Source organism: Mastigoproctus giganteus, chromosome 2, assembly GCF_048544385.1.
Source record: "Mastigoproctus giganteus isolate SK-2022 chromosome 2, ASM4854438v1, whole genome shotgun sequence".
Classification (NCBI taxonomy): domain Eukaryota; kingdom Metazoa; phylum Arthropoda; class Arachnida; order Uropygi; family Thelyphonidae; genus Mastigoproctus; species Mastigoproctus giganteus.
In genome coordinates, this window is record NC_143576.1 from 217210913 (window position 1) to 217238047 (window position 27135).

At 37.9% G+C, this 27135-nt stretch overlaps 1 protein-coding gene across 1 annotated transcript in view; it reads left to right on the plus strand.

Annotated features, from left to right (window-relative positions):
- The window catches only part of LOC150090093 (cysteine-rich with EGF-like domain protein 2), a 131883-nt gene that overhangs the window by 61873 nt on the left and 42875 nt on the right, over positions 1-27135 (plus strand). The window contains exon 4 of the mRNA XM_090390171.1: positions 25393-25456. Within this exon, the coding sequence (XP_090246297.1) occupies positions 25393-25456 (64 nt within the window). The remainder of the gene's footprint in view (positions 1-25392; positions 25457-27135) is intronic.

A 27135-nucleotide genomic window follows, 5' to 3' on the forward strand; every position in this document is an offset into this window, starting at 1 on the left:
TTACTGTCATTTTAAAGTAAAATCAGTTAGAAAAGAACCCTTCCTTCGGAAACATGTCTACTAACAAAAGAAAGTCTCTTGATTTGGGAAGAAATTATTCGTGAGTTAGAACGTGGTGCAAAAAATGAAGTATGTAAAATGGGGGGGGGGGGGTTTGTCCTCTTCAACAGTATTGACATTGTGGAAGAATAAACATGTTTACATATTGGCACTGGAAAAGAACATAACCAGAATAAAAAAAAATTTATAAAGTGCAAGGTTACAAACATTGATGAAGCATTGCTTTGATGGTTCACTACACAAAGTGCTGGATTTTCAATAGATGGTCCAATCTTGAATGCTCAAGTGGAAAAATTTGCTGAACAATTTGGACTCTATGATTTTGTATGTAACAAAAGTTAGCTGGATTAATTTAAAAACTGAATACAAGCATATTAATACAAATAATATGTAGATATATACTAATATTATTTTTTTCTGTCTAATGTTTCTTTGTTTTTTGAATCTATCTTTTTATAAATTTATTGAAAATTAAAAGAAATAAGAGGTGGATTTAACTGATCACTGATATAGTGGGTAATGGTTATAATGAGGAAATTTTGATGGTCCCTTGGTGCTCGTTATAACCAAGTTCGACTGTATATGTAATATTAATTATATATGGTGCTAATGTAATGTTTAATGGCATTAGATATTGTTGACAGATTTAAATTGGTTATACAATATTTATATATTGTATAACCAATTGGCTAGGAATTAACATTAAAAATCAGCTTGGTTATTTGTATGTATATACAGTGTGCATTTAACATGCATGAAGATTGTTAAATCTTCATGCATTAAGAATCTGCAGATAAAGGAAACATCACTAGGTGCCAGTGATCACAGTGTGCCGAAGTGGGATTTACTCAAAGAGGTAACTACCATCAGAGGTAAAAGGAAGGGTTTTTGCTTTCATAAAAGCGACTACGGTGGTCTGAGAATTTAAATTCTATACAGTGGGACCAACTGATGATGTTACCAACAGCAAATTCAAAATGGAAGGCATTCAAAGAATTAATCTTGGAAGCTACTGGGCTTTACATACCAACTAAGAAATATTGTTCAAGGGTTACGGAATGTCTCCTTAGCCAGGTGGGCAGGAGCAGCAGTGCGTAGCACATTCTTCTTGATTAGACCAGGGTTCAAGCCCGTGAGCCACCAAATACGGAGAATGCAGAAAGGTCAGGGAATGACCACCGCATATATCCGGAGCAATATGGCCTTAGTTGCTAATGCTCTTAAAAACCAAACAACAACAACAAGGTTTAGGCCTAAATGGATGTCAGATGAACTAATGAGACATATGGCGGAGAAGAAAAATGCATGCGATACATATAAATTAATCGGTGATATGGAAGCCTATGATAGATATGTTGTTTGATGGATTTATTGGTGCAAGGGCTACTAAGGCCATAATGCACAAATGATAGATATAAGCTGGTCTATAACCAAGTCCCAAAGGAGATTAGGCTGGCAAATGATGCAAAGAAAAACAGCAAAGAGTTCTTTACCTGTGTAAACTCTAGAAGGAAAGGGATGAATCAGATTGTTCCACTGGATATTGATGGTTCAACTGTTGATGATCCTGCTCAGTTGGCTAACAAACTAAATGAGTATTTTGCATCCTTATTCACACATGAGGAGTTATTCAGGAAGGGGAATGCCAGAGGTGAATTAAACTCTGGCAGTGAGCTAGATGATTTTGTAATAACTGAGAGGAAAGTGGAGGAGAAATTGTTGAAGATAAACGTAAAAAAGGCACCCAGGGTGGATGCCTTTTAAAGAAGGCAGTAAAGGAAGTAAGCAAACCCTTAGCCATAATTATGAGAGCTTCCTTGGACTCAGGGGAGGTGCCCGTGGACTGGAGATGTGCAAATGTGACCCCAATTCACAAAGGAGGATCAAAGGGTGACACAAGTAATTATAGACTTGTTAGTTTAACTTCTGTTCCAGGGAAATTAATGGAGGTACTGGTTAAAGAAGTATTGCAGATCATCTAGACAAGACTTCAGTTATAGCTCAGACACAGCATTGGTTTGTTAAGGGGAAGTCTTGTCTGACCAATTTGATTGGATACTATGATGTAGTCACAAAGGAACTGGATGTAAAGGATAATTTTGATATCATATATTTGGATCTTAGAAAGGCTTTTGATACTGTTGCACGAGGAAGACTGCTGCAGAAATTGTAGCCATGTGGCATTGGAGGCAAATTGCTGCTATGGATAAAGGGATGGTTGAGTGGGAGAAGACAGTGGTAATCAATGGACACTGCTCTTCGTGGACTAATGTTATTAGTGGAGTCCCTCAGGGTTTAGTGTTCAGTCCATTGTTATTTTATGTATTTATAAATGATATTGATGATGGTATATCAGGCTTAATGTCGAAGTTTGCAGATGATACGAAGGTTGGAAGTGTTGTTAAGGACACTACTGATGCTATGCTGCTGCAACAGGATCTGGAAAGGTTGAGCAGATGGGCTGAGAGGTGGCAAATGAAGTTTAACATTGACAAATGTAAAGTACTATATATGGGAAGCAGTAACCCCAGAGTAACTTTATCAACTCTGCGGTACTACACTGACAGTGGTAGAGAATGAAAATGACCTGGGGATAATTGTGCAGGCAGATATGAAGTTTTCTGAGCACTGCAGACAGTCTGGAAGAGTAGCTCATGGTATCTTGTCAATGATATATACAGGAATGTTTCTAGCAGGGATAAGGAGGTGATTATCCCCTTGTATAAAGCAATGGTCAAGTCACACCTTGAGTACTGTATACAAGTCTGGCGGCTTCATTTTAAGAAGGATATAGAGCTGTTGGAATGAGTACAGAGAAGGGAAACAAGATTAGTGAATGGAACAAAGGGTTGCTCTTATGAAGAAAGGCTTAAGTTTTGCAGATTATAGTGTCTGGAGACTAAGCACCTGGGAGGTGATCTGATTGAGGTGTATAAAGCTTTGAATGGTTTGAGCATGCTCAATGCTGATGGAATTCTTCTTCCTCTTTCTCAGAATAATCACCTGAGAGGGCATAAATTCAAATTGAGAAAAGACAATTATAGGATAGATGTGCGGAAGTTTGTCTTTAGCCAACAGGTAGTTAATTGGTGGAACAGACTTCCATCTTTTGTTGTGGAAGTTGATAGCCTAAATAAATTTATGGCTGAGCTGGACAAGTATTGGGAACTAACGGAGGGATGAAATGGGAACGTTTTTTTTTTTTTATTGGCTGATGCTGCATAAGCTTGCTTTCTTGCATCATATGCCTCTACTAATGCTAATTGGCTCCATTATTTTTCTTGGAATAGAAGTCTGTAATTATGCAGTTTGATCCTTTGATATAACTGGTCTTGGCGCATTATAGCCTTAGTAGCTAATGTGCCAATAAAATCAAAACCAAACCAAACCTTTGATATATCCTTTGATCCCCTTTTATGAATTGGAGAGACATTTGCACATCCTCCTTCTGTAAGGACCTACCCCCCCCTTTAAAACCAAGGATGCTCTCATAATGATGGATAAAGGTTCAATCACCTCTTTTGCCAATTCTTTCAATATAATTGGATAGATTCTCTTTGCTCCAGGTACCCTATTCACTTTTAGCTTCAACAGTTTTTCTTTCCTTTTCTTTCAGTTATCACAGACTCATTTTGTTCCCAGTAACAAATGGGTATGCTTCTGGTATCCCCATCCCTAAAAATTTCTTCTATGTGTAAATGTAGATGTGAAATGTGCTCAGTTTGTCAACCACGTGAACATTATCATTAATTGTTATGCCAGCCATATCTTGTTGACCAATGTGGCTTGCCCTTGAGGCGCCTCCGTAGCCAGGTGGGAAGGAGCAGCAGTGCATAGCACACGCTTCTTGATTAGACCGGGGTTCGAGCCCGTCACCACCAAATACGGAGGATGCGGAAAGGTCAGGGAATGACCACCGCATATCCCGGAGCAATATGGCCTTAGTTGCTAATGCTCCTAAAAACCAAATAACAAACAAACAAACAGCTTGCCCTTGTCCTTTTAATGTTAACAGCATAAACAAAGCATTCTTTGCTACTTTTCTTCACATTCTTTTTTTGTAATCTGCCTTAGCTTTCTTAACCCCACTAGTTTGACTTGATTGCATACTAATGTATACTTCATGTAGATTTTTGTTCCCCCCCCCTACAATAATTTATAATCATCTGTTGCCTATTTTTCTCTTCCAGTAGTGTCATCAGTTCACCTGATATCCTTAACATAAACCATGAATAATATCTCTCTTAGTTGGCATAAAAAGCTTTATTAGCTTCTATGATCCTTGGCAAGGGATGCAAAGAAAAACAGCAAAGAGTTCTTTACTTATGTAAACTCTAGAACAGTGATGGCGAACCTTTTTGAAGAGTGGGTCAATTATTTTTATTTCTTTTTTAAAATACTAGCCCGTGAGTCATAAGTTAGTGGTCTCAATTAGAAAGGGGGGGGGTAAAAGGGATGCCAATTATTTGGAAACATCAAACAATTTGTTAAGAGATCAAGTTGATAGTTGAATCTTTTTGGTTCTCACTTTTGAAATAATCCAAAAAAGGTTTTAGTTTCCTTTTTGATTTATAACTTTAACTTTTGCAAGTGAAGAGCTAAAAAAACAAAGTAAATATCGAAGCTTGATTTGATACCTTGTACTGCACCAGGTGACATCATGACCAGTATTGCCTCTGCACAAAGTATTTGAATGAGCAAGGAATAAAAGAAAACGCCTTTATTTTGAAATATTCTTCATTAATAATTAACATAATTACAGATACAGTATGTGTAATAAAGTTGATAAAAGCATATTTAATGCGAAATTTGTTGTTGCTTACTTTCAGACAGTTTCTTAATATTAGGTACATACTTCGTGTTCATTACTTTAATACATTTTGCAGTCAGTTCATTTCCAAGTTTATTCCTGTTGGAAGATTTAACAAAATTCATTGAGGAAAACAATTTTTCACATGAATATGTGGACCCGAACGTTGTGAGAAGAGCGTTAGCCAGTTTCCTCATACATGAAAAATTGTTCGTTAAAGAATACCATGCGTTTAATATAATATTTTCAACTTTTAGTGTGGGATCTTCATTAGGCCTAGCTGCATTACTTTCTGAAATTTTTCCTTCTACTTCGAAAATCAAGTTTTCAAATTTATTTTTCCACACTATGCTGCTTTGGAATTCAATTAATTCCATTTCTAAGTTAGTGATACCTAGCCACATAAAATCGTTTAGCTGCATTGTATCGTACTCTGCTTTATGTGGACATAAAATAAAGCGAAATGTATTTTCCAAACTTTTAAATTGATTATATCTCTCATGGAAAGCTTGTTTTATTTTTTGCAAAATGGTTAAATATATTTTAATTGCATTTTCTTGAATGTCAAGAATATTTTCAAAATCTTTAGTGTTTTGAAAATGTTTTTGTAATTGAGGAAAATATTTCATGGTGCTCATTTCCAAATCTTTAATAAAGATGTCAAGTTTTTTCATAAATATTTTGATATTTTCAAACATCATTAATGCAATTTGTCCATGTCCCTGAAGTTTTTTATTCAGTTCATTGAAATGCTGAGTGATATCACATAAGAACATTAAATCATTTAGCCAATTTATATTTGAAAATTCGTCATAACTATTATTTTTTTCATTCAAAAAGAGCTTTATTTCGTCTAATAAAATGACAAACCGATTAAGAACTTGGCTGCAACTGAGCCATCGAACATTGTTTTACGTCAAAATCCCAGAATATTGGCACTCAATTTCCTCTAATAATTGTGCAAATTCTCGCTTATTAAGACCATTTATAAAGTTAATAACTTTAATTACAGCTGGAATTACATTAGAAAATGTTTTTAAACCTTGCTTCGCACATACAACTTGCTGGTGTATTATACAACGAAATTCTATCAGAGAATGTCTCTAATATTTTGCTTAAGCTGCTGAATAAAACCAATGTTTTTTTCCCACCATATTGTGAGCACCGTGTGTTGTTCCAAAAACAATTTTTTGTAGGTCAATTTCCATTTTTTTAAAATTGCATTATCAAATTCTTTAAAAATATCAAGACCGGTACACCTTCCTTTCAATGTTATTAGTTTTATTAACTCTTCTTTCATTATATTGCCTGCATTATATCGAGCAAAAACTGCTGTTGCGCATAACCATTTACATCAGTACTCTCATCTAAAGCAATCAAATACATTTCTACAGACTTTAAGTCGTTATGTATTTGAGAAGAAATATTTCTTTCTAATTCTATTACTCGATCTTTAATAGTATTGCGACTTATTGGTAACTCATTTATACGCTTTATAATCGAGTCTTTTTCTTTAAAATCTGAAAACAGTAGAACTACATTCTAAAAATGCTTGTTTTACAAACTCCTTCTGAAAAAGAGGTTTCCCATGGCGAGCAATGCAATGGGTTACTTGAAAACTAGCAGCTGTAATGTTATTTTTCGGAGTCAAAAAAGTTTTTAAAACACTTGTTTGTGAATCATTCTGTTTATTTTTATTTATTTTTTTTTATAAATCTGACATTACATATTTATATTTTATAATTGTTTAATATTTTCGATTATCTTTTCTCTCTGTTCTAATTAAAAAAAAGTAGGCCAATATTACAATAAACGCGTGCGCGTGGGTTACTTACAAAGCCTTCGTGGGTCAGTATCTGACCCACGTGTCATAGGTTCGCCACCACTGCTCTAGAAGGAAGGGGATGAATCAGATTGATCCACTTGATATTGATGGGTCAAGTGTTGATGATCCTGCTCAGGTAGCTAACAAACTAAATGAATATTTTGCATCGACATTCAGACATGAGGAGTTATTCAGCGAGGGGAATGCCAGAGGTGTATTCAACTGTAGCAGTAAGCTACAGAATCTTGAAATAACTGGGAGTAAAGTGGAGGAGAAACTGTTGAAGATAAACACAAGAAAGGCACCCGGGGTGGATGGGATCTATCCAGTTATATTAAAGGAGGCAGCAAAGGAAGTAAGCAAACCCTTAGCCATAATTATGAGAGCTTCCTTGGACTCAGGGGAGGTACCCATAGACTGGAAATGTGCAAATGTGACCCCAATTCACAAAGGAGGATCAAAGGCTGACACAAGTAATTATAGACCTGTGAGCTTAACTTCTGTTCCAGGAAAATTAATGGAGGCACTGGTTAAAGAAGCACTGCAGGATCATTTAGACAAGACTTCAGTTATAGCTCAGACACAGCATGGTTTTGTTAAGGAGAAGTCTTGCCTGACCAACTTGATTGGATATTATGATGCAGTCACAAAAGAACTGGATGCAGGGAATAACTTTGATATTATATACTTGGATCTTAGAAAGGCTTTTGATACTGTTGCACATGGAAGACTGCTACACAAATTGGAGCAGTGTGACATTGGAGGCAAATTGCTGCTATGGATAAAGGGGTGGTTGAGGGGGAGAAGACAGAGAGTGGTAATCAATGGACACTGCTCATCGTGGACTGATGTTATTAATGGAGTCCCTCAGGGCTCAGTGTTGGGTCCATTATTGTTTTCTGTATTTATAAATGATATTGATGATGGTATATCGGGCTTAATGTCCAAGTTTGCAGACGATACAAAGGTTGGCAGGGTTGTCAAGGACACCACTGACACTATGCTGCTGCAACAGGATCTGGAAAGGTTGAGCAGATGAGCTGAGAGGTGGCAAATGAAGTTTAACATTGACAAATGTAAAGTACTACACATGGGAAACAGCAACCCCAGAGCAACATATCAACTCTGTGGTACTACACTGACAGTGGTAGAGAATGAAAGGGACTTGGGGGTTGTTGTGCAGGCAGATATGAAGTTCTCTGAGCAGTGCAGACGGGCTGCAAGAGTAGCTCATGTAGTATTATCAATGATATACAGGAATTTTTCCAGCAGGGATAAGGAGGTGATTATTCCATTGTATAAGGCGATGGTCAGGCCACACCTAGAGTACTGTATACAGGTCTGGAGGCCTCATTTCAAGAAGGATGTAGAGCTGCTGGAACGAGTACAGAGAAGGGCAACAAGATTAATGAATGGAACAAAGGGGTGCTCTTACGAAGAAAGGCTTAAGTTTTGCAAATTACAGTGTCTGGAGACTAGGCACCAGCGAGGTGATCTGATAGAGGTGTATAAAGCCTTGAATGGTTTAAGCATGCTCAATGCTGATGGGATTCTTCCTCTATCTCAGAAAAATCACCTGAGAGGGCATAAATTCAAATTGAGGAAAGACAGATGTAGGATAGACGTGCGGAAATTTGCCTTTAGCCAGCGGGTGGTTGGTTGGTGGAACAGACTTCCATCCCTTGTGGTGGAGGTTGATAGCTTAAATAAGTTTAAGGCTCAGCTGGACAGGTATTTTGAACGAACAGAAGGGTGAAGTGGAAGTGGTTTTTTTTTTTTTTTTTTTGTCTGATGCTGTATAAGCTTGCTTTCTTGCATCAAATGCCTCTACTAATGCTAATGCTAATGATCATTTTCCATTTAGAATTTGCATTTGGTAGCATCATCAATTGATCTCACTGATAAGAATTTTAAAACTGTCTAAGACCATTGTAATCACTTCTGCAAAAGCAGAATTCATTCTCTTTATTATTAGTAATGAGAAATTATGAAAGAACACAAGCTTATATAGCATCATTAAAAAAAAAAAAAAAAAACCTACCTACATCATCTGCCATCCTCTCTAATAATTTGTCTAATTCTTCCTTAAATTTGTTTATTCCAATTACCCACTTCCTCAATGCCAAATGGAAGTCTGTTTCAACAATCACCTATCTGCTGGTTGATTTTCACATTTTTCTTGCTATCATCCTTGGTTAATTTAAATTTATGCCCCCTTGTAAGAGAAGCAAGAGGAAGGATGCCATCAGCACTTGGCTTACTCGATCCATTTAAAGCCTTAAACACCTGTCATTTCTCTTTGCAGGTGCCTGACTCCAGGTGCTACAATTTGAAGAACTGAAACTCTCTTTCTTGGAAAGCACACATCTTTTGTTCCCTCAAGATGTGGCCTAAGCATTGCCTTTTACAGTGGAATAATCACCTCTTTGTCCTTGCTGGCAAAGTTCCTGTATTTCCATTGACAAAACTCCATGAGCTGTCCTAACAGCCCACCTGCACTTCTCAGAGAACTTCTTGTCTGACTGCACAGTTACCCCAGGTTGTTTTCATTCTCTGCAATTCTGAATTATTATTTATTAATTAAAGCGGTCCCATCCAACCAATGGCAACCCCGCTCTGCAATCCTGAATGTAGTACCACACAGTTAGTATGTTATTTTGGGATTAGTGATACTCATATGCAGTACCATGCATTTGTCAGTGTTAAACTCAATTGCCACTTCTCAGTAACATTGCTATGTTCACATACATACATCTATCTTCTGTGATCATTTCTAAATCTCCGAGATTGATTTCTTGAGAAGCAATATTTTATAAAAACTATTCAAAAAGTGACTGTTTTAAAAAATGGCTAAACAAAATTTCCATCAACAAGGGATTAAAAATAAACTTTTACTTATGGGAAACCAAAATGCCATATATATATATATATATATATATTAAATTCAAGAAAATGTTTTTATAGTGAAGTCCATGAAGTAAACTCATTGTACAACCTGGAAATATTAAGAAAGCAATTCAACACTCATATCAATGATTGCATTTGTTTTTAAGAATCCTGTGAAAAAAAAGTGAATTTTTTTTAATTTATAAAATTCTTACAGCACTACCTTGCCGTTTAAAGTGTTTTTTATTGTTTTTTGTTGTAGTTTTTTTTTTTTTTTTCCTGCCATAGTTTTAATGGTGACAAAAATGAAATAGTGATTTTATTTATTTTTATTTTTTTTTATCTGCAGTTTATTATTAAAAGCAGAATGTCATGTCAACTGATAAAGATTACCTCATTTATTTTGTGAACCATGTCCATTGATATTCTGATAATATTTGCTGTGACTATGTTTATTAAGTGCATTGAACTTTTATTTACATTATAACCACTAGTGCTATCTTTTAGTTAATATAAACAGGTACAGATGTAAATAAGTTCAGTTGTTAGTGTATTCATTGAGATGTGTTTCTCCAAAACTGCTCCACCACTAGGTATACATTTCTCTAAAATTCAGAAAATATTAAAATCTGGCATCTCTCAATCCCTGAGGATGTACTGGATTTGAAAGAATACTATGCTTACACTGTTCAAATATTTTTAACAGATTAAGCCATGGACCGTTTTGATTTCCTTTGTAGTAGTACACATAAATTTGACAAATATTTTACTGTAATATTTTATATTTATTTATGAAAATAAAATATATTGTACATTTTTATTATTAAAATTAAAATGATTAAAAAATTTTTAATCATTTTAATGAACAAGGTTTCTTAATGAAATAAATTTCATTAATTACTAAGTATATAAATCTAGGTGATTTGTCTTTTTGAGAAACAGAATGGATTTATAAAATCATGGAATTAGTAGAAAGCCAATGATTTTCCAGAAGTTACTGGAGCTAATTGCAGTTCCATTTGGCAAGCTGATCTTGGTTTTTCTCCTATTGGTTATTAGCTACACACTAATACAGATAATATACAGCAAAGCCTCTATGAATCAGTATTCTACCATATGAACTATCACTCTATGACCAAAGTAGTTGATATATAATATTATTTTTTCCCCGCTATATAGTGGGGGAAATGGAGATAGATCTCTATCTTTCCCTCTTTTTTTTTTTTTTTTTTTTCACTTTATTGTCCATGCTCTGCATCATTTGTTGCATTAGACTACTTCTTCTTTTTTTTTTTTTTTTTTTTTTTTTTCATTTTTCTGCCTTCTTGTTTCCACTTTCTTGTTATTCTATTCAACATATAAAAATCCCAAAAGAAACCAACCAACCATTTGGCATTTTATAGGAAACAATTAATACCAAGATTTCTTAGAACACCTGAAGTACATCCTAAACTGGGCTAAAAGAAAAGGAATCAATGTAGTTATGGAAGATTTCAACACCAAAGTTGGAACAGGCAGAATTGGTAACACTATTGGCTTTTTCAGACTGGGAACAAGAAATTAAAGGGGAGATGCAATGGTTGACTTTTGTCAAGAGCATGAAATGGTTGCTACGAACACCTAGTACAAGCTACCACCACAAAGATTATATACATGGAAGACCCCCATGATGCCCAATCAAAGATTAGTCGAAATCAGATCAACTACATCATTACCAACCAAAGACTCCGAAACATAATTAAAAGCGTTAAAACCTGTCCTGGAGCTGATATCGGCTCAGACCACTACTCCCTAATAGGGAAACTGGTTATAAAACTAAGACAATCAAGATTAAGGGAATAAAGGAAAGGCTGGAACAAAGAAAAATTAGCCAGCGTGTATATGGGAGACATTTCACAAGTACAACTGAAAAGTGAATGGAGGATAGTAATTTCAGTTTACTATGTAGGGATCCACAATCTGAGTAGACCTTGCATCAACATTATGATGACAGATGCTGCAAATGCAATTTTTGGATGGGCCCAAAGGAAAGCCAAACAGGAAAAATTTTAAGAACAAATGTAGGAAAATATAAGATTTATGACAGTTTGATTAAAAACAAAATAAGGAAGACAAAACAGATATGGATAGAGGAGAGATGCAAAAGGATTGAATATCTGCAAAATGAGCATAAGGAACATCTAGTCCACAAAGAAATGAAGGAACTATGCAACATCAACAAAAACTGCACAAGAGGCCACATTCTGGATAAAAACAACAGGAAAATTGGACAAGCAACAGAAAAAGGATAGATGACAAGAATATTGTTGTTTGGGTTTTTTTTTTTTTTAGGAGCATTAGCAGCTAAGGCCATATTGCTCCGGGAATATGCGGTGGTCATTCCCTGACCTTTCCGCATCCTCCGTATTTGGTGGAGACTGGATCGAAACCCGGTCTAATCAAGAAGCGTGTGTTACGCACTGCTGCTCCTTCCCACCGGGCTACGGAGGCGCCGACAAGAATATCTGAGGAAACTATACTGCAAGGACGACAGACAACTAGAAAATGACAATGCCCAAACAGAAGAGGCACCAGACCCTGCCAAGATGGTAGCCTTAATGCAGTTAAAAGTTGATATATATAATCATATGGATATTATTTGATAATGTAAAGTTGACTATAGATCTTTTATGAAAATGTTGTGCATATGACAGAGGTTTCCAACCACCAGTAAGCAAACTAGTACAGGTACGCGAGGAGTGAGCTACCGGTACATAGGCTGTGAATGAAACCACCTGCAATTTACCTCATGAGAGAGTAAAATTTTTAATTGTTACTATCTTACTAAAGCCAAAACTTCTGTTTATTTTTCACAGTTCATATCTATGTGAGTATATCAGTCTTTCTTCTTGGAAAATATACTTTTTTTTTTTTTTCTTGTACTTCTTAATTCATATAACTTTATCTCTTTACTTCCCCTCTTTTTTTTTTTTTTTTTTTCCTTATTTTATAAAGTCAGTCTTCCTTCAGAGGTTGGTTAGTGAACATTAAAAGTAGTGTTTGCAGTTGTAGTGATTTTCACAGGTAATTTATAAATTGTATTTTCTTAATTAATAAATATAACCCCAAGAGATGGGAGTGGCAAACTCAGGGTCCTGAGTTGAATATCATCATACTTCTCTTTCTTGGTGATTCCTTTCTACTTCTCTCTCTCTCTCTCTCTCTCTCTCTCTCTCTCTCTCTCTCTCTCTCTCTCTCTCTCTCTCTCTCTTAGAAGGTAACTCGGGAATTTTTTTTTTTTTTGTCTGATGCAGCATAAACCTCAGGCTTCCTTATACCAGGTGGATAATAATGTTTTTCTGTTTTTAGTAAAATAGCTCTGTTTTGCTTACCTAATTATTTGTGACTTTTCAAAACAGACTTATGTACTCATTAATTAACACACCAGTACGTCATAAGATACCAATGTGGTTGACTGGTACATGGGCTTATAAAGGTTGGGAACCTCTAGCATATGGTATTCAAGTTGTGAAAAAGTTAGGACTTAATTAGAGAAGGTAAACATCGACTTTCTGATGAAAGAACTGGAGCAAGTGATAGTATTCGCCATTCAGTGCAAGGAAGCCACAGGCCTTTACTGCACTGGCAAAAAAAAAAACCCAAATAGATGAGAAAACACAAACTATATGCTTCCCTCCTCACACAGGCAACCATCTGATCAACTTCTGAACCCATTCAAACTGTCAGCCCCCAACCATCTGCAAGGGCAATCTGTTCCAGGAATCAAAGACTCATTGGCCAAAAGTAAAACCTCCCAACATCCAGTCCAAATCTCCCACCCTGCAACCTGAACTTGTGGCCCCCAGCTCTGGAACTCCCCACAACAGCGAGAATCCCACCTTCATTCACTCCAGCAATCCCTCCCAGAGCCCTGCAGATCTGAACCAGGCCACCTCCGAGATGCCTGGTCACTAAGCTCTGTCACCCACATAATCTGAGTCTTTCTTCATACAACTGTCCTGCCGAATTCACCATTCAAGTTGCCTGTGGTCGGACCATTTCAAGAAGTTCAATGTCTTTTTTTTTTTTTTTTTTCAGATGAGATCTCTACACTTAAACACAGTACTCCAAAAGTGGCCTTATAATTGCTTTATAACTTGAAAGATTTTGAAAGGATATTATGAAAGATAGTTTTTCTTAAAGTGGTTCATAAAGTGGGCAGTCCAACAGTACATGCTGTACTGTCAAGCAGCACGGGGGGGGGGGGGTCGAAGCTTCACTGTACATCAAGGTGGAGTTGGGTCCACCCAACTCCACCTGGATGTACAGTGAAGCAAACATCGCATCACAAACATGTCATGATCTGATTATTAGCAGGACCCCTCATGCATCCAGAATCCGCAGACAAAGAAACCACTAGGTGGCAGTGACCACAGTGCACTGACGTGGGACCCAATCAAAGATGCAACCACCACCAAGGGCAAAGGGAAGGGGGTGTTTTCCCCCATAAAGGAGACTGCTGTGGTCTCAGAAAGTCTTCAAACTCTACACAGCAGATATCCTGAAAGAGGCCTCTGAGGTCAGGAAAACTCATATCTAGGAAATAACCTCGTACACCAACCATGAATAAAATTTTACTGTAACTAAAATTTTACAAATAATATAAAAATAATAATATAAAATCAAAAACAAATTATTTATAATGATTGTATATTGCGGAATACTAAAAACTGTAATAAAGGATCATTTACAATAAAATAAGCTAAAATATAAAATTAAAAGCGCTAAAAACCTGGAGCTTTCAAGAGCATCAGCTCTCTTCTTCAACAGTAATATGACTTCCTGCAACATCTCCTTAAATAGCAGGTTCACGGTACCTCCACACGTGGTATTTTTCCACGTGGTTCAATCGGCACATGGTCAGAACCGGAAGCGGAAATGTCTCGGGTGCGTGGCAAAGAAAATCGTTCATCCAAACTTAATACAATTGCTTCAAAAATGGGATGAATACGCATGCCTCTATCTCTGTTCATGGTATTCTTATTGGATGAGCCAATCCGTAAACCCTCGAGCCATTTACGCTCCCAGTATCCGTGTGCACGATCCAAAATGATAGCGTCCTCCGGGGAGATTTGATGCTGCTTCTCCCAAAAATGTTCGGCCACGGCAGACTTATTGTAATCAGCGGTTCTTATGGCATTTAAATGTTCCCCCAGACGATCCCTAAGCCGTCGTTTTGTTTCCCCCACATAACACTCCCCACAATCCGGGCATTCTATTCTATAAATAACTCCGCTACTGAGATCTTTTGGTATACGGTCTTTAACCTGAGACACAGCTGTGCACAGCCTCCGCCCAGGAAGCTGTACACAGCGCGTCTTATAACCCCGTAAAATTCTTGCCAGATGCTCAGTATGGCCCGGATAGTAGGGGATGTATGCGGTGGCTACCGGGACGAACGACTCCCTATGCTCGGACACTCCTCTACTATATCTATCCAGGATCCTCTGGGGGTATCCGCACTTTCTAAGTTCTGTCGTGACACGATTAATTTCTTTCTCTTTATCCTCAGAAGTGGTACAGTGTGATCTTACTCTGTCAAATAAAGCTTTTGCTACACTATTCTTGTATTGTCCAGCTTGTGCTGAATTATAATGGGTGTATTGACCTCTATACATGGGTTTTTTAAAAACTGATGTCTTAAGCCTAGAACCCACCCTAGAGACCAATACATCCAAAAACGACAGAGTACCGCCCGTTTCCACCTCTGAGGTGAATTGTATAAATTGGGAGAAGCTATTAAGCCAGCAAACAGCATCGTCCTCCCTCCCCTTCTGGACCAAGGCAAAGGTATCATCAACGTATCTTCTCCAAGTCCTGATAGGAAACGAACACTCACTAAAAACCCTACTTTCCAACTCCTCCAAGGCCAAGTTGGCCACGGTGGCACTAATGGGTGAACCCATGGCCGTACCGCGAACCTGCTTATACATAGTTCCTTGAAATAGCATGGTAGTGCTAGCTAGACATAATTCTACCCTGGTACAAATATCTTCCACACCGAGCAGTGATCTATTACCAAGTGAGGCATCCCTGGTTCCTATTAATCATGCAGTATATTGTGTAAAAATGGCATTGACCAGGGATGCCTCACTTGGTAATAGATCACTGCTCGGTGTCGAAGATATTTGTACCGGGGTAGAATTATGTCTAGCTAGCACTACCATGTTATTTCAAGAAACTATGTATAAGCAGGTTTGCGGTACGGCCATGGGTTCACCCATTAGTGCCACCGTGGCCAACTTGGCCATGGAGGAGTTGGAAAGTAGGGTTTTTAGTGGGTGTTCGTTTCCTATCAGGAATTGGAGAAGATACATTGATGATACCTTTGCCTTGGTCCAGAAGGGGAGGGAGGATGATGCCTTTGCTGGCTTAATAGCTTCTCTCAATTTATACAATTCACCTCAGAGGTGGAAACGGGCCGTACTCTGTCGTTTTTGGATGTATTGGTCTCTAGGGTGGGGTCTAGGCTTAAGACATCAGTTTTTAAAAAACCCATGTGTAGAGGTCAATACACCCATTATAATTCAGCACAAGCTGGACAATACAAGAATAGTGTAGCAAAAGCTTTATTTGACAGAGTAAGATCACACTGTACCACTTTTGAGGATAAAGAGAAAGAAATTAATCGTGTCACGGCAGAACTTAGAAAGTGCGGATACCCCCAGAGGATCCTGGATAGATATAGTAGAGGAGTGTCCGAGCGTAGGGAGTCGTTCGTCCCGGTAGCCACCGCATACATCCCCTACTATCCGGGCCTTACTGAGCATCTGGTAAGAATTTTATGGGGTTATAAGACATGCTGTGTACAGCTTCCTGGGCGGAGGCTGTGCACAGCTGTGGCTCAGGTTAAAGACCGTATACCAAAAGATCTCAGTAGCGGAGTTATTTATAGAATAGAATGCCCGGATTGTGGGGAGTGTTATGTGGGGGAAACAAAACGACGGCTCAGGGATCGTCTGGGAGAACATTTAAATGCCATAAGAACCGCTGATTATAATAAGTCTGCCGTGGCCGAACATTTTTGGGAGAAGCAGCATCAAATCTCCCTGGAGGACGCTATCATTTTGGATCGTGCACACGGATACTGGGAGCGTAAATGGCTCGAGGGTTTACGGATTGGCTCAACCAATAAGAATACCATGAACAGAGATAGAGGCATGCATATTCATCCCATTTTTGAAGTAATTGTATTAAGTTCGGATGAACGATTTTCTTTGCCATGCACCCGAGACATTTCCACTTCCGGTTCTGACCATGTGCCGATTGAACCACGTGGAGAAATACCACGTGTGGAGGTACCATGAATCTGCTATTTAAGGAGATGTTGCAGGAAGTCATATTACTGTTGAAGAAGAGAGCTGACGCTCTCGAAAGCTCCAGGTTTTTAGCGCTTTTAATTTTACATTTTAGCTTGTTTTATGGTAAATGATCCTTTATTACAGTTTTTAGTATTCCGCAATATACAATCATTGTAAATAATTTGTTTTTGATTTTATATTATTATCTTTATATTATTTGTAAAATTTTAGTTACAGTAAAATTTTATTCATGGTCAGTGTATGAGTTTATTTCCTAGATATCTACACAGTAGAACCAACCAAACTCCAAGTGGAAAGCATTCAAAGAATCAATCGTAGAAGCCACCAGGCCCCTCACACCAGCCAGGAAACACTGCTCGAAGTACAGGCCCAAATGGATGTCAAATGCCCCAGTGAGACTTGCGGCAAAGAAAAAAATGTATGGGATGCACACAAACCATCAGGAGACACAGCTGCCCATGACAGACACAAGGCCATCCACAATCAAGTCACAAAGGAGACTAGGCAAGCGAAGGCAAGTCACAAGAAACCCCATCACACAATGCAAAGGGAAACACCAAAGATCCCTTCACCCATGCAAACTCAAGAAGGAAGGGGATGAATCAGATCAGTCTGCTCGACACTGATGATCCGACCACTGGAGCAGCCAACAAACTGAATGAGTTCTTCGCATCTACATTTACACATGAGGAGTTGAATGCCAGAAGTTTATCAAACTCCGGCAGGGAGCCAAATGACTCTGCAACAACTGAAAACAAAGTGGAGGAGAAATTGTTGAAATTGAACTAAAGAAAGTCATTGATTAAGTCATTGAACAATAATAAAGCAACTGGCATTGGTAACATTCCAGCTGAAATGTCCAAATACATCAGAACAAGAGGAAAACAATAGCTCCTCGATATTTTTAGTGATATCCTCAATGGAGGTAAAAATACTACCCTTGACTTTCTGAGATCCATCTTTATTCCTATACCAAAAAATGCAAGAGCAGCAAAATGTGTAGACCACTCCACAATATGAGGTGTGACAATAAAGTTTAGAGAATAATTCATTTAAAAATTTTATTTTGAAAATTATGCAGATGTGAGGCCATCGCCTTCAAAGTAGACTGTACATATGCATAGGATTCCAGCATAGGATTCAGACTGTACAATGCATTCCAGCATAGGATTCATTGATCATAACATTTCTGGTACTCACTTTCTGGTATCTGTTTTAATACCCACATTACATTACTCTGAATTTCAGAAACTGACTGAAAATGCATTCCTTTCATGACTCCCTTTAGTTGAGGAAATAAAAAGAAGTCACAAGGAGACAAATCAGACGAATATGGAGGGCGCTGCAACGTTGTGATCGATTTTGAAGTAAACTCTTTCACTACAATGGTGGAATGTGTGGGAGCATTGTCATGATGCAAAATCATGACAAAGCAATTTCGGGTCGAACCCAGTTGACTCGCTTGCAAAGCCTTTCCAAAACTGGAAGGAAAAATTGTCGATTTACAGTTTCATTAGGTGGAAAAAACTCTTTGTGGACGATTCGTTTTCGATCAAAAAAGCAAATTAACATGGTTTTCACTTTTGACTTTGACATTCTCGCTTTTTTGGGTCTTGGCAAGGAAGCTCCCTTCCGTTGTTGACTTTGCCTTTTTGTTTTGAGGTCATAAGCAAATATCCAGCTTTCATCCCCTGAAATCATGCAAGAAAGCAAATCTGGAACATCTTCAATGCTTTCCAACATCTCATGAGAGGTTTTTTGGTACCAGCTTTGCACACACTTTCCTCATCAACAAATTTTCAGTCAAAATTAATCTAACACTTTCCCGATTAATGTTTAGTTTTTCAGTAATCATCCTTGTGGTTAATTGCCTATCGCTTCGAACAAGATCATGCACATGAACAATGTTTTCGTCATGTCGAGTCGTGGAAGGACACCCTGAATGCTCAGCATCTTTGATGGATTCATGTCCTTCTCGAAACTGTTTTGCCCAGTTGAAAACGCGCAGTTTCAACATGATATCACTTCCATAAACTCTGGTCAACTTTTCATAAATATCCGTTGACGATTTGCCACTTTTCACCAAAAATTTTATCACAACTCTTTGCTCTAAATTGCGTTCCATTTTTCACGTAACACTGAACTGAAACATGTCTTTACAAGAACCAACTTGTACAATGATTGACAACATTTACCCTTTGCATGCAGGTAGAGGTGGGGTTTGGGCTACACAGCGGGAGGACATAACGGTTTACAGTGTGGCCACTTTGACAGAAACAAAATTATTCTCGAAACTTTGTCACCTCGTAAACCTCATAAGTCTCTCCATGCAACTCCTCCCGAAGATGATTCTACACCACAGAATTGAAGGCAAGATTTAAGAGCAAATTGGAAAAGACCAGATGAGTTTTAAAAAGGGGGTTGGTGCCAAGATAAGCAATATTTTCTCTCTGAGTGTACTGGCAGAAAGAGCAATTGAACACCAACAGACCCTATTTGCTTGCTTCATTGACTTTAACAAAGCATTTGAATGTTTGAAACATGATATCCTTTTCCAGCTCTTGAACGAAGTAAATATCAATCCCATGGAACTAAGGATACTACAGTTACTATACCTTGAGCAAGAAGCGGCAATCACCGTAGAGGGAGAAAATGCAGACTGGGTACAAATCCTGAAAGGGAGAGGCAAGGACAACGTGTGTTGTTGTACAATCTGTGCTGAAACCATTACAGATCTAATGCAAGATTCTAAAGAAGGAATTACTGTTAATGGTTCAGTTCAAATGAGCAGAAGTCTGAAAAACAAGATGCAGGATATTTCAGAGACTGCTGGTAGTCATTGCGTTACAAGTAAACACATGGGTTGTGTTAGGGTAGCTAAGAATAGAAACAGGTGCATGTATACCTGCGTGTACACCAATGCTAGGAGTTTGGTAAATAAATTTGATGAATTTGAGGTATTGCTCAAAACATCAAAGGCAGATATTGTTGGGATATCAGAGACGTGGTGTCACACAGATATAAGTAATGCGGAACTGGAATTTGGGGAATACAATGTATATAGAAAGGATAGACAGGACAGGAGGGGAGGAGGGGTTATGCTATTAATTAAGAAACACATAAAGTCAAAGGAAGTGAAGCCAGTTGACATCGATGGACAGGGCAGTGTCGAGTCAGTTTGGTGTGACATAAGCATAGGGAAATCAAAATTGAGAGTAGGAGTGTGCTATAGGCCTAATGACTCTGATGAGTATAATAATATATTGTACAGGGAAATAGAGTGGGCCAGTAAATCAGAGAGTCTTATAATGGGGGATTTTAATTTCCTAGATATTGACTGGAATTTGTGGGTTGGTCACTCGCACACTAGCAAGGCTTTTGTGGATGTATTGGATGATTGTTTTCTACATCAGCATGTTCGTGAGGCAACAAGAGGGAGCAATACTCTTGATCTGATTATCAGTAGTGATTCTTCATGCATTAAGAACCTGCAGATAAATAAACCACTAGGTGGCAGTGATCACAGTGTGTTGAAGTGGGATTTACTCAAGGAGGTAACTACCATCAGAGGTAAAGGGAAGGGTTTTTGTTTTCGTAAAGGCGACTATGATGGTCTGAGACAGTATTTAAATTCTATACAGTGGGACCAACTGATGATGTTACCAACAGCAAACTCAAAATGGGAAGCATTCAAGGAACTAATCTTGGTGGCTACCAGGCTTTACATACCAACTAAGAAATATTGTTCAAGGTTTAGGCCTAAATGGTTGTCAGATGGACTAATGAGACATGTGGCAGAGAAGAAAAATGCATGGGATACATACAAATTAATGGGTGACATGGAAGCCTATGATAGATATAAGTTGGTCTGTAACCAAGTCACAAAGGAGATTAGGCAGGCAAAGGCAGACTACGAAAAATCCTTGGCAAAGGATGCAAAGAAAAACAGAAAGGAGTTCTTTACATACTTGAACTCGAGAAGGAAAGGGATGAATCAGATTGGTCCACTGGATATTGATGGTTCAACAGTTGAGGATCCTGCTCAGGTGGCTAACAATCTAAACGAGTATTTTGCATCTACATTCACGCATGAGGAGTTATTCAGGAAGGAGAATGATGTAGGTAAAGTAAACATTGGCAGTGAGCTGGATGATTTTGTAATAACTGAGAGGAAAGTGGAGTAGAGATTGTTGAGGATAAACATAAAAAAGGCACCTGGGGTGGATGGGATCTATCCAGTTATATTAAAGGAGGCAGCAAAGGAAGTATGCAAACCCCTAGCCATAATTATGAGAGCTTCTTTGAACTCAGGGGAGGTACCCATAGACTGGAGATGTGCAAATGTAACCCCAATTCACAAAGGAGGATCAAAGGCTGACACAAGTAATTATAGACCTGTTAGTTTAACGTCTGTTCCAGGTAAATTAATGGAGGCACTGGTTAAAGAAGCACTGCAGGATCATCTAGACAAGAATTCAGTTATAGCTCAGACGCAGCATGGTTTTGTTAAGGGCAGGTCTTGCCTGACCAATTTGATTGGATACTATGATGTATTCACAAAAGAACTGGATGCAGGGAATAACTTTGATATTATATATTTGGATCTTAGAAAGGCTTTTGATACTGTTGCACATGGAAGACTGCTGCACAAATTGGAGCAGTGTGGCATTGGAGGCAAATTGCTGCTATGGATAAGGAGATGGTTGAGTGGCAGAAGACAGAGAGTGGTAATCAATGGACACTGCTCAACGTGGACTAATGTTATTAGTGGAGTTCCTCAAGGTTCAGTGTTGGGTCCATTGTTGTTTTCGGTGTTTATGAATGATATTGATGATGGGATATCAAGTTTAATGTCTAAGTTTGCAGATGATACAAAGGTTGGCAGAGTCGTTAAGGACACTACTGACGCTATGCTGCTGCAACAGGATCTGGAAAGGTTGAACAGATGGGCTGAGAGGTGGCAAATGAAGTTTAACATTGACAAATGTAAAGTACTACATATGGGTAACAGTAACCCCAGAGCAATGTATCAACTCTGCGGTACTACACTGACAGTGGTGGAGAATGAAAAGGACCTGGGGGTAATTGTGCAGGCAGATATGAAGTTCTCTGAGCAGTGCAGACGAGCTGCAAGAGTAGCTCATGGTGTCTTGTCAATGATATACAGGAATTTTTCTAGCAGGGATAAGGAGGTGATTATTCCCTTGTATAAGGCAATGGTTAGGCCACATCTTGAGTACTGTATACAGGTCTGGAGGCCTCATTTCAAGAAGGATGTAGAGCTGCTGGAAAGGGTACAGAGAAGGGCAACAAGATTAGTAAATGGAACAAAGGGTTGCTCTTAAGATGAAAGGCTTAAGTTTTGCAAATTACAGAGTCTGGAGACTAGGCACCGGCGAGGTGATCTGATAGAGGTGTATAAGGCTTTGAATGGTTTGAGCATGCTCAATGCCAATGGGATTCTTCATCTTTCTCAGAATAATCACCTCAGAGGGCATAAATTCAAATTGAGGAAGGACGGATGTCGGATAGATGTGCGGAAATTTGCCTTTGGCCAGCGGGTGGTTGGTTGGTGGAACCGACTTCCATCACTTGTTGTTGAAGTTGATAGCCTAAACAAATTTAAAGCTCAACTGGACAGGTATTTCGAACGAACGGAGGGGTGAAATGGGAGAGGGTTTTTTTTTTTTTTGGCTGATGCTGAATAAGCTTGCTTTCTTGCATCATATGCCTCTGCTAATGCTAAAGATCAAAACTATGGTCATAAGCAAAAACACCTTGCCTAGAATCAAAATACGCTGTGGCAACTCCCCTATTGAACAAGTGAGTAGCCTTAAATATCTTGGGAAGATCTTTACAAATAATAATGACCAAGGCACAAAAATTACAAGTAGAATTGGTATAGCCGAAGAAGTTTTTTAAGAAGCTTAAGAACTTCCTCTGTGACACTAAGTTGAATTTTCAGAAAAGATATCGAACGGCCAAATGCTACACGTGGAGCATTTGGCCATTCCTATATGGATGCGAGACCTGGGTCATGCAGACGGCAGAAATCAGGAAACTGGAAGCCTTGGAGATGTGAACGCTCAGAATGCTCAAAATTTCGTGGACTGATCAGGTCACCAGTGAGTGAGCATTTAAGAGGTCCTTGCCCTCTTAACTGCTCACTCATTGAAGACTTGATCAGTCCATGAAATTTCTTGCCCACAATCAGACCACAAGAAAACTCCTAACTATAATTGCAAGGAGAAAGACTGCATACCTCTGGTATATTATAAGAGGCTCTCAATATTACCTGCAGAGACTAATCCTGCAATGGAAGATCAAAGGCAAAATAGCAAAATGAAGACAAAGTAAAGTGGCTTGATAACATTAAAGAACAGATGGGGCGGGGGGGGTCTTACAACACAAGAACTTTTTCACAAAGAAAGAGTTGGCTGGAAAATGTTGGTCTCCAATGTTCAAATTAAACATAGAACGTGAAGAACAAAGAAACAAGTTATTAATGTACACTGTTTTATATTTCAGGTGCACTAGCAAACAGTAAAAATAATTCATGATTTATAAAAAAATATATTAATAAATTAAATAAGCAAAAAGCAACAACTGTTATGTGCAAACCAAGGACATTTCACTTTTGTACATTTTGCCCATTTGTTCCTACAATCAGTACACAGGAACAGACTGCTTCAGCTAAACTATATGGATAGCATATGAAAAAATGAAATAAAATAATTGCCAGATTTCTGTGTCTGATTTTAGTGAAATTTGAGAAGACACAACAGATCTTTCTAACTGAGCTAAATATACATTCCTTGAAAATCCCTCCACTGAGAGTTGTTATTTCATATGGACAGGTGGATAGACAGTGATATTTCATTGTCTATCCATCCGCCAGATTTCTGTTGATCCGATTTTAATAAAATTTTGGACTGCCCAACAAATCTTTCTAACAGAGTTAAATATAAATTTCGTGAAAATCCATTTTACTGAGAGTGAAGTTGTTAAATGTGGATATTATTTCTCTGTTAGGTGGACAAATAAATAATAATTTCTGTATTTCTATTGATTCAGTTTTAATTAAATTTTGGACGGCTTAGTAAATCTTTCTAAAAGAGCCTAAGATAAAATTTATTGAAAATCCATCAGGAGTGGATGGTCATAGTAAAGACAGTAGCTGCTTTATGCAGATATGCTAAGATGCCTAAAAAGCTTGGAACAAACAATAGTAAATTCTAGTCTGTAGCTGATAATTTTACTTGCTCCTTATGCATATTTGCCAATTTTTTGCCTTTATCATTTTGTTTATAATTGTTCTTGTTGTTTTCATCCATTCAGTTGCAGCCGACTTTCGGAGACTTTATGGGCAAGCTGCCTCCATGTTGTCTGGTCTTCAACAGCTTCCTCCAAGTCCTTCATGCTTGTGCCAGTATTGCTCTTGATAGTGTTGATCCAGTGTGTTCTTTGCCCACCTCTTCTCCTTGTTCCACTGACCTTTCCTAGCATTATCGATTTATTCTTGAACTTGTTCATAATGTTTTCTGCAAAAAATACTGGAGTAGGTCACCAAGTCTTTCTTCAGCGGTGATACTATTATATGGCTGTATAAGCCTTTACTAATTAAAACTCATCTTTTCCGATAAGGTGATATTTTGTTCCAAAATTAGATACAACTAATCAATGTGACAAACCCCTCCACGTAATTAAAGTCACCTGCATCAATAACTTGTAGAATTTAAAGAGCAGCTCTTCAGACTTTCAAATATCAGTGCTATGGTAAAGCATAGGCAGCTGGAATTGACAAAACAAAGATGCTCTAACTGCCAAAACAAACTTATCACAAATTTTGCATAAATATTACCTTTTCCTCGATTATAAATAGTCAAACTTGATGAACCTCATCACACTATACTTGAGTTTCACAAAAGAATTTAAAATAAACACCTTAAAATCGTATTTATAAACTATTTAGCAAGAGCACAATCATCACAGCTATACATTAGTGCCACCTTGTTTATAATGCTATCGCTATAAATTTGGAAGGTTTTATTAGGCTCAAAATAATTCTAATAGATCATTGATAATTCTACTTAATAATTATGCACATATATAAACACAATTTCATAAATATACAGGATTGCTTGAGGATATCCACAATTCAGAAGGATAGTGTGAATACTTAAATAATTGTGGAGGAGTGATCTTTTAATGTTAAAGTATCACAAAAATATATATATATTTTTGTGATACTTTAATATGCTTTACATCTTCTAAGTAAGGATTTAAAAATGTGTTCTGATATTGAGTTGTTAACTGAATAATTCTTATTTTGCTTATTTTTTTAAGTTCTTGTTAATGATACTAAAGTGTACATGCACTTTTTGTTGTGTCCAATTATATATCTTTTCAATTTAATTTTTTATATAACCTTGCATAATTGTTATTTGTAGTGAATTGCGCTTAGTTGAAATTCAAGAAAAGCTGTGTTCTGATGTGAGTGGACAAAAAGAGCAGGTAAGAAGTATGCTTTAAATAGTTGTTTCAAATTTCACTTATGAAATACGTTGTGTAACCAGAAGTATTTGTACACACAGGCAGATGCAGAAAGGGCTTTTAATTCAGAAGGAAACCTAATATGTAGTAGGGCCACCTTTGGCCTGTATGACAACTTCAACTCTGAGCATACTTTCTTCCAGCTGGTTCACCTTTATCCCTCAGGCACCTCCGTAGCCAGGTGGGAAGGAGCAGCAGTGCGCAGCACACGCTTCTTGATTAGACCGGGGTTCGAGCCTGTCACCACCAATACGGAGGATGCGGAAAGGTCAGGGAATGACCACCGCATATTCCCGGAGCAATATGGCCTTAGTTGCTAATGCTCCTAAAAACCAAACAACCAAACCTTTATCCCTCCTGCAAAGCAGCTGCCAGAGCCAGTTTGGAAGAGGGTTGTTTTGAGTGCAGCCTAATCCAATTTGTCACACAGCTGTGTACTGAATTTGAAGTTGGGCTTTGGATTGGCCAGCCCAGGTTTCTTATGTTTTTGTCCACAAACCATCCCTTTTTAATATTGAGAATTATCATGATGATACTGATAGAGCATCTTTCAGTAGACCAGCCGCAGTATAAGCAGCACATAATTGTCTAAAACTTCCAAGCAGATCACTGACTTCATGGTTTCTGACATTACCAGCAACAAATCAAATTCCAAACCAGCTGAGACAGCCCTTCCCCATACCATCAGACTGTTTCCAATCTTCTTGGTCAAGATGATACTCATTGACAAGAAGTTTGCTCTTGACAATGTCCATGCCTAAACATCTGCCAGAGTGAAGCTTATAGTTAAGTTCTGTGGAATGAACTGTAGCATTTGGAAGGTAAATAACTGGTATAGCAATTAATCACCTTCCAAATGTTATGGTTTTTTTTTAACTTAAAAATAACTTGTAATTCTTGCTTTTATTTTTATAAAGTGATATAGTAATTTTTTTTTATTAAAAAATAAAAAAACAAGGATATTTAAAAAAAATTACTGGCAAAGTCTAAAATAGTCTCTGAATGAAAAGGTCATGGCCATTAGAAGTTCCATGGAGAACACTAGAAAAAGGAGACACACTTGTCCTAAAAAAAAAAAAACCAAATGACAACTTGATACTCATGACCAAAAGCAAGTTTCACATGCCCCCCCCCAATCAATGGATCACAAGGTTTAAAAAAAAAAAAAGTATAAAATATATCATTGCCAAACCAGGTTGTGATGACTTGCAAGTAATAAGGCAATTGTAAGACCATATTTGGAATACTGTGTGCACATCTGGTGAGTATGGGCTTGGCACAGCCAGGATCCTGAGCTTGGATATCATCATTCTTCTCTTTCTTGGTGATTCCCTTCTACTTCTCTCTCTCTCTCTCTCAGGGTAACTCGGGATTTTTTTTTTTTTTTTTTTTTGGCTGGTGCAGCATAAGCCTCGCGCTTCCTTGCACCCTACAGCTAATAATAATAATAAAAGTATGGAGACTTCATGACATACACTGTGCTGTGACGGGCAGTTGCAACTGCACTACTATGTACATTCTCTCTCTCTCTCCCTCTCCCTCCCCATTGCAATAAAGATTTCTTCATTTGAAAAAAGACATTGACCTTCTTGAAAGGGTCCAAAAATGGGCAACTCGAATGGCGAGATTGGCAGAAGGAC